We start from the raw sequence: 8,494 nt of genomic DNA on the forward strand, positions 1-8,494 counted from the left end.
CAGTTGCTCTCTTCCTGAGGTTTCTACCGTTTTTTCCCCCGTTAAAGGGGTTTTTTGGGGAGTTTTTCCTTATCCGCTGTGAGGGTCCAAAGGACAGAGGGATGTGGTATGCTGTAAAGCCCTGTGAGGCAAATTGTGATTTGTGATATTGGGCTTTATAAATAAAATTGATTGATGATTGATTGATATTGTTGGTTAATTTTTGTCAAAAAAAAAATCCTTCTTTGTAATGGTAACTTTTCTCTGACCCTGTGGATTCATTCAAACCTGTGTGACCTCATTATTTTAAAGCAGTGATTCCCAACTGGTCCAGCCACGGGTCCAGGTTTCTCCTTTGTGATTAGTTCAAGGTCCACACAGTTTAATATATTCAGCATCATACTTTCTTTATGCCGTGTCGTCAAGCTACTTTGCTGTCTCTGTCAAGTAGCTGTCTGTTAGTCACTCACTCTACAACAGGAAACAGCACTTCCTACACATGGTTTACTGAGACACGTGAATAATCTGAGCTGTCTGTAATGTTATTAGTGACACCAGTGCTTTGTTTTTCCTGCTATAACAAGTCAGAATTTGTAAAAACAAAACAAAAACGAATACAGTATACTCCTGTATTTCATAGACTGACCTCATTTGTTGTCTGTTTGTCAATGTATGCTCTAATAGTTGCTACAGAATCGTGTTTCAAAACAAAGATGACTTTAAAAAAAAGTCTGCAATAGTTACAGGGTGGCTGTATACAGCTTCCTGTACTTGGCTCCAATAGAGCTGAAACGAGGCGGAGCTACAACAAGACAGGAAAACAACAAGACTTCAACGTCCGACTCCTGAAAGGAAACTAAAAGTTAGTAAAATCGACGGGAGAACTGTAGTTGAGACACGTCTTGCTGTTTGTCTTTGAAGATAGAATATAGGGAACTAAGCTCCCAGAGTCTCTGCACACTGGTGAGTACAGCTGATCATATCTACTGTGTTTAAACAACCAGCATTACCACATACCTGCACTGTGCTCACACAGGGTGTGTCACCTTTTCATTTAAGAACAAGACTTGTTAAATGAGACTTTTACTAATGTGCACTGTAGCTATATGTTATTAAAAAAAGCCTTATAACATTGTAGTAATAAAAATAATAATAATACATTTTATTTATAAGCATCTTTCAGAACACTCAAGGACACTGTACAGCAATAAAACAAAACAATAAAAACTACACAGAATGAAATTGAACAATCCAATTACAGACATCTTGAACAGGTGGGTTTTGAGTCTAGATTTGAACAGTGGAAAAGAGTTGATGTTACGGATGTCCGGTGGGAGTGAGTTCCAGAGTTGGGGAGCAGAGCGACTGAAGACTCTGCTCCCCATGGTATTGAGGCGGGCACAGAGAGGTGGATGGAGGAGGAGCATCTGAGGGAGCGGGAGGAGGTGGCAATGTGGAGGAGATCGGACAAATAAGGAGGGGCGAGGTTATGGATGGCCTTGAAGGTATTAGGGGTGGGACAAAAAAATCGTTTTTGCAATATATTGTTGTGCTCTCTCTCACAATAAATAATCGATACACTGAAGGCAAATATAGATATTTTATTACAACACACACAATGGATTTCCCCCATTGTCACCGTCAGTACTTAATGTGTCCTGCCCTGTTTGTGGGGGCGCAAATCCCGTAGATGAGGTAATGTTCATGCACTTTAATGTGTCTAGCTGTCCAGTGTTTATAAGCCTAGGAGGCAGTGAGGCACTATGCAAAAGTATTCATGCACATGTTTCTTTGTACATTGTTTCATGTACAAAGCCAGCAGTTTTGAACAAAAAATGTGTGAAGTTTTGGAATAAATGCATAATTACAGACGTTTTCCTTTTTATGGGTATTTTTTTCTTTTTTGGTCACATATATTGTGATATATTGCTGATGAGTTTGAGGTGAACCAGGATTTTATTTCAGATAAACAGGTAGTGAGGGAGGAGGGTGGGAGGGTGGAAGTTGGTTTGCTGGATAGGTAGAGCTGGGTGTCATCTGCGAAGCAGTGGAAATGGATATTGAATTTGCGGAAAATATTGCCAAGGGGAAGGAGGTAAGTGATGAAGAGGAGGGGCCCCAGGACAGAGTAGGGCTGCTTGATTAATCGAATTTTAATCCAGATTACGATTTGGGCTTTCAACGATTATGAAAACAAAATAATCGACATAAAACAATTATACGCTTCTTGTCAGTTTACTCTCGTCTTGTGTTGCAAATCAAACGCACCCGGAAGCCGTGCATGCGCAAGACCTCCCCCACCCCTCCTTTCCTCTTTTCACTCCTCGAGCCAGTCAAGTAGGTGAACTACGAGTAATGCGAGGGGCAGGTGATCGCCGAAGATTTCAAAAACAGCATGTGGAAAATGGCAGAGGGAGAGCAAGAGAGGTTGGTGTGTGTGTGTGTTTGTGTGTGTGTGTGTGCGTGCGCATGCACGCGTATCTATGTGTGTGTGTGTGTGTGTGTGTTTGTGTATGTGTGTGTGCATCTGGGGCGAGCTCCGCCGTGCGCGATACAATGAACAGAGGAGAATTTTAGACGTGCATGTAGAGACAGAAATAACATGCCATTGTGTAAACGGGATAAGTCATCACGTGCGCCGCATAATTGTTTGCATAATCTAAGTCATCACGTGCGCCGCATAATTGTTTGCATAATCGTGATTTCAATTTTGACCAAAATAATCGTGATTATTATTTTTTCCACAATCGAGCAGCCCTAGGACAGAGCCCTGGGGCACACCTGAAGTAATGGGGGAGGGCTGAAGGACTTGAGTTGGATGAACTGAGTGCGGCCTGAGAGATATGAATGGAACCAGTCTAGGGGAGTGTGAATGATGCCAATGGAAGATAATCTGTTGAGGAGAATGGTGTGAGAAATTGTATCCAAGGCTGCACTCAGATCAAGGAGGATGAGAATAGTGAGGAAACCGGAATCAGCTGCCATGAGGAGGTCGTTTATAGAGGCAGTTGTGAGATAAATGGGAGTGAAGTTTAGTGGCAGCCGTTTTTTCAACTCGTGCTCGTACTAGTTGTCTCGTACTTGTCCCATCACAGCAGGTGATTTTGGAAATGAAAGGTAGGTCAGAAATGGGGCAAAGGGGGAGCAGAGAGGAGAGGCAGTATTTGACCAGAGTTGTGGGGAGGGGATCTAGCTGACATGTGGAGGGCTTGGATTTGCGGATGAGGTCTGAGAAGCAGCCGGGAGCTGGAAACTGAAGAACGGCTGGCAGTGGGGGAGAAGTTCAGAGGAGGAGAGAAGCGAGGAATTAGAGCTTAAATGCTGATGGTAATCATACACTGATATTTCAGAAACAAATAATTAAGATTTCTGTCATTCTAGTTTTGAGTCATTGTTACTCTCGTTGTTTAGATATGGCTGCTGCCGGCACTTCACTGTCTGAAGATCAGTTTCTGTGCTCCATCTGTCTGGATGTGTTCACTGATCCAGTCAGCACACCATGTGGACACAACTTCTGCAAGAACTGCATCACTGAACACTGGAATATTAATGTCCACTATCAGTGTCCCAACTGTAAAAAGATTTTCGACACAAGACCTGAGCTGCAGGTCAATACTTTTGTCTCTGAGATGGTTTCTCACTTCAGACAGTCAGCTCAACAGAGAGCCAGCAGCTCAGAGCAACAAGCTGCTGAACCAGGAGACGTTCCCTGTGACGTCTGCACTGGAACCAAATTGAAGGCCCTGAAGTCCTGCCTGGTGTGTCTGGTCTCCTACTGTGAGACTCACCTGGAGCCTCATCTGACAGCGTCAGGCCTGAAAAGGCATCAGCTGATCGACCCTGTGGAGAACCTGGAAGGCAGGATGTGTACGAAGCACGATAAACTGCTGGAGCTGTTCTGTAAAACCGACCAGATGTGTGTCTGCATGTTCTGCACAGTTTTGGATCACAAGTCACATGATGTTGTGCCTCTAAAAGAAGAATATGAAAGAAACATGGTCAAGCTGGGTAAGACAGAGGCTGGAGTTAAGCAAATGATCGAGGAGAGACGACTCAAGATTCAAGAGTTCAAACGTTCAGTCAGTGTCAGCAGGGAAATTGCAGACAAAGAGATAGCAATCAAAAATCATGTCTTCACCAAGCTGAAGGAGGCTATTGAGAGAAACCAGGCCAAAGTTATTGAGTCGACTGAAGAAAAGCACAGAATGACAGAGAAACAGGCTGAAGGCTTCATCAAAGAGCTGGAACAGGAAATTTCTGAGCTGGAGAAGAGAAGCTCTGAGCTGGAGCAGTTCTTACTCTTAGAAGACCACCTTAACCTCGTCCAGAAGTTTCCATCCCTGGATGCTGCTCCACCCACCAAGAACTGGACAGAGGTCAAAGTCTGCCTTCCTTCATATGAGGGGACTGTGAGGACAGCTGTTGATCAGTTGGTGGAGATGCTCAAAAATGAGATGAAGAAGCTTCTCACAGAGTTTGAGTTAAAGACAGTCCAGCAGTATGCAGTGGACGTCACACTTGATCCTGATACAGCACATCCCCGACTCATCCTGTCTGAAGATGGGAAACAAGTACATGATGGTACTGTGAGGAAGAATCTCCCAGAAAACCCAAAGAGATTTTCTCTTGGTCTCTGTGTCTTGGGGAAGCAGTTTGTTTCTTCAGGAAGATTTTACTTTCAGGTTCAGGTGAAAGGGAAAACTAATTTGGCTTTAGGAGTTGTCAGAGAGTCAGCCAACAGAAAGGGGCCAATCAATGTAAGCACAAACAATGGTTACTGGACAATATGGTTGATCAATGAAAATATCTACCATTCTGTTACTGAGTCCTTGGTCCGTCTCTCTCAGAAGTTGAAGCCTGAGAAGGTGGGGGTGTTTGTAGATTATGACGAGGGTCTGGTCTCCTTTTATGACGTTGATGCTGCAGCTCTTATCGACACCTATACTGGCTGCTCCTTCACTGGAAAACTCCACCCATTCTTCTCTCCCTGTGCAAATCAGGATGGTAAAAACTCTGCCCCTCTGATCATCTGTCCTGTCAACCCTACTTAGTGGAATGATGTCATTTTCTGCAGACAGACTCACTTTGAGATGAGATAAGATGAACTTTCTTAATGGGAAAGGTCATTTTTGGAGTTCATATTCACTGAAAAAAATAAAAAAAATAAATAAAAAAAAAAATATATATATATATATATATATATATATATATATATATATATATATAGGCCTATATGTTAAAAAATATAAAAATGATAATGTGATTTTTTTGGGTGTCTGTACCAAACAAGCATGTTTCTCAATGTCTGGAATATGATTTTTAGGCTCGGGGATCTCTGTAAACATGACTTCGTTATTAATGGTACGCTGTGACACATTTTACCTTGATCCAAATACTGCAGCTCCTGTGGTTTGAATATTGCACTTGGCAATAATGGGATTTTGGTAATATTTTGATTAATAGTGGAGACCTTTATTACACATCCCATTGCTCCTTTCTACTGTAACACTATGCATTGATAACAAGGGTTTAATTGATCTTGTACAATGTCATGTAATCTAAGTGTTAAACCTGTTCTGAAATTTCAGATTATCACATCAGGCCCAGCTTGGGTGTGTTTTGCTGTGATTTTTAACAACTGATTAAAATTGAAATCAAACAGCAGGTGACCTTCATGCCTTTAGCCTACGTGTTTCCTCAGTTGTCCAGTTTTCACATCAGTTTTTATTTAAAAAAGAATATGGATAATTTTTCAAATACACCTTTTTCTAGGTGACATGTATTAAATGGTGGATGTCTATGGTTAAAAAAAGAACTTCTCACTTCAACATTTTAAGAAGTTTGTAAAATTTCAAACATGACCTCCTTGTGTCAGAGCAACAGCCATATTATCTGTCTGCCCGTATGTCTGCGTATGCTGTATAATGAATCATTAGCAATAATAAATAATGAGTGTATTGTAGACCTCATAGGTTTTTATTATGCCAAGCATGTAGATAGGACTTTGTCAGTCATGATTTTAATACATCCAATAATACTTTTTGATGTTAACATAAAGGTTAAAAGCCCAGCATGTAACGCTGTGCTCTGTTTCCATTAGTAAGATTGAAAATGATAAGAAGCAAGTGGCACTGTCCCCGACAAAGGACATGGGTCAAAATGTGTATTTTAAAAGGCTTAAAATTAACATGCACTTCTAAAACCTTAATATGATATAGTTAAGACTCTCATAAATGAAAACAACATCCTTATGAAGAACAGAGACAAAGATATTTATACATTTATATCAGTTATCTCCCTCCCTGCCACTGCATGGCACACTGAGTGCTGGGCGGCCCTGTGAGCACCTTTATATCCAGGTGGGTGGCCACGCCTCCACCTCTCTCCTTCCTCTCTATCTGATCTCCCTGTGGTGGTGGCTGCAGCCTGGCACGGTGGAGCCTTTGTTTGGCGTGGGCGACAGCGTGACTGATATCGTGGCACACTTTTGACACCCTCCTCATCCATATAGGTAGTTGTGTTATCTGACTTTTCTCCATCTTGTCTGTCACACAGCTCCCAGCTGATTATCACAGCTGATTATTGTTATGCTTTATTGCTGCAGTGTGATGGAGCCGCACACCTTTGCTGCTCACACCCTCCTGTCTTCTGTGAGGCTGTGCCTTAGCTCATTGGTATCTATGTGTTAAATCACCCAACAAAGAAGACTAACACTGAAAAAAGTAATGATTACCGGAACTATTAATGGCATCATTTGGTCCTATTTTTAGGCTGCAGTTTAGTGTGTGGCGTGTCACTGGGCCACCACACCCTAATATCTGCAGCTGTTGTGGCATTCAGTGTTTCTGGCTCTTTTGGCTCACAGCTCTATCTCCTGTGTCGTGGCTGCTTTGGTGTTTTGGCTGTTCAGGTCTTTGACAAGCTCCTCAGCCACAAGTGTTGGCTCTCCGCCCCCCCGAAGGCTGGGCTTGCTGCCCTATCCCTTTTATTGTAATGAATGTTTACTGCTTTACTGTATATATATGTATAATGTTAATTTTCCATTACACTGCTTTTGGCCTTAGTTGGAATTAAATGTAAAATTCATTGTAATTTTGTATATTTAGATTAAGGTTTTGTGGTTTTGTAGCACTGGTCAATTGAGTGTGAGTGAATGTGTGAATGAATGTGGGTGAGTTTTATACATATTGACCTTTGTGTTTTTCTTGTGTTTGTTCACCAGGATGATCCATAGCACCTCATGGCAGGGTTTCAATCACCCTCCTTTGCTGTGGGCGTAGGGTGGCAGTCCAGTCATCTGGTGGTGGTGTTTCTCATGATTTGTTTTTTCATTGGTGTGCAGAGTCACAGGTGGTTAGTTCACGGACCGCTTCCCCCTTTTTTGATTCCCAGCCGCCTGTGGTCAGCCCCAGCTCTGATCTCACTCCCCTAAATTCTCCTGCCTAAGTGCTTGTTATTATCAGTTATTAGTTTATTGCTAAATCCTAGTGTTCATGACATTTTAGCTTTAACTTTGCAAAAAATCCTTCTTTTTATAGTAACACATCTCTGACCCTGTGGATTTATCAAGGTCCACACAGTTTGATATATTCAGCATCATACTTGCTTTATGCTGTGTCGTCAAGCTACTTTGCTGTCTCTGTCAAGTAGCTGTCTGTTAGTCACTCACTCTACAACAGGAAACAGCACTTCCTGCACATGGCTTACTGAGACACGTGAATAAACTGAGCTGTCTTTGTTGTTGATGATGACACCAGTGCTTTGCTTTTCCTGCTGTAACAAGTCAAAATGTGTAAAAAAAAAAATACAGTAAGCTCCTGTATTTCATAGACTGACCTCATTTGTTGTCTGTTTGTCAATGTATGCTCTATTAGCTGCTACAGAATCGTGTTTCAAAAGAAAGATGACTTAAAAAAAAGTCTGCAATTATTACAGGGTGGCTGTATACAGCTTCCTCAACTTGGCTCCAATAGAGCTGAAAAAAGGCGGAGCTACAACAAGACAGGAAAACAACAAGACTTCAACGTCCGACTCCTGAAAGGAAACTAAAAGTTAGTAAAATCGACGGGAGAACTGTAAGATGAGAACTGTAAGTTGAGATACGTCTTGCTGTTTGTCTTTGAAGATAGAATATAGGGAACTAAGCTCCCAGAGTCTCTGCACACTGGTGAGTACAGCTGATCATATCTACTGTGTTTAAACAACCAGCATTACCACATACCTGCACTGTGCTCACACAGGGTGTCACCTTTTCATTTAAGAACAAGACTTGTTAAATGAAACTTTTACGTATGTGCACTGTAGCTATATGTATAGTCATTATACTTTCATATTTTCAAACAGATAATCAAGAATTCTGACATTCTAGTTTTGCTTTTTCACACTTTCATTGTTGCTCTCATTGTTTAGATATGGCTGCTGCCAGCAGTTCACTGTCTGAAGATCAGTTTCTGTGCTCCATCTGTCTGGATGTGTTCACTGATCCAGTCAGCACACCATGTGGACACAACTTCTG

The 8,494-nt window shown here is 41.8% G+C and overlaps 3 protein-coding genes and 1 long non-coding RNA gene across 9 annotated transcripts in view; 3 read left to right on the forward strand and 1 right to left on the reverse strand.

Moving 5' to 3' along the window:
• Positions 1 to 5,113, forward strand: part of LOC126401477 (E3 ubiquitin-protein ligase TRIM21-like) — a 12,495-nt gene extending 7,382 nt beyond the window's left edge. The window contains exon 2 of the mRNA XM_050062781.1: positions 4,131 to 5,113. Coding sequence (XP_049918738.1) covers positions 4,131 to 5,030 — 900 coding nt within the window. The 3' untranslated portion in view covers positions 5,031 to 5,113. The remainder of the gene's footprint in view (positions 1 to 4,130) is intronic.
• The window catches only part of LOC126401494 (uncharacterized), a 43,441-nt gene that overhangs the window by 17,757 nt on the left and 17,190 nt on the right, over positions 1 to 8,494 (reverse strand). The gene's annotated exons all lie outside the window — the stretch shown is intronic.
• The window catches only part of LOC126401468 (E3 ubiquitin-protein ligase TRIM39-like), a 16,678-nt gene continuing 8,960 nt past the window's right edge, over positions 777 to 8,494 (forward strand). Inside the window, exon 1 of one of the 6 annotated variants that reach the window (XM_050062769.1) lies at positions 777 to 841. The gene's annotated coding sequence lies outside the window, so the exon portion shown is untranslated. Of the gene's footprint in view, positions 842 to 890; positions 1,017 to 7,965; positions 8,221 to 8,494 lie in introns of those variants that run through there. The other 5 variants (XM_050062767.1, XM_050062770.1, XM_050062766.1 and 2 more) reach the window with 5 other exon arrangements.
• The window catches only part of LOC126401471 (E3 ubiquitin-protein ligase TRIM68-like), a 34,660-nt gene continuing 27,018 nt past the window's right edge, over positions 853 to 8,494 (forward strand). Inside the window, exon 1 of the mRNA XM_050062772.1 lies at positions 853 to 942. The gene's annotated coding sequence lies outside the window, so the exon portion shown is untranslated. The remainder of the gene's footprint in view (positions 943 to 8,494) is intronic.

The sequence above is a fragment of the Epinephelus moara genome, chromosome 14 (genome assembly GCF_006386435.1).
Source record: "Epinephelus moara isolate mb chromosome 14, YSFRI_EMoa_1.0, whole genome shotgun sequence".
Lineage (NCBI taxonomy): Eukaryota > Metazoa > Chordata > Actinopteri > Perciformes > Serranidae > Epinephelus > Epinephelus moara.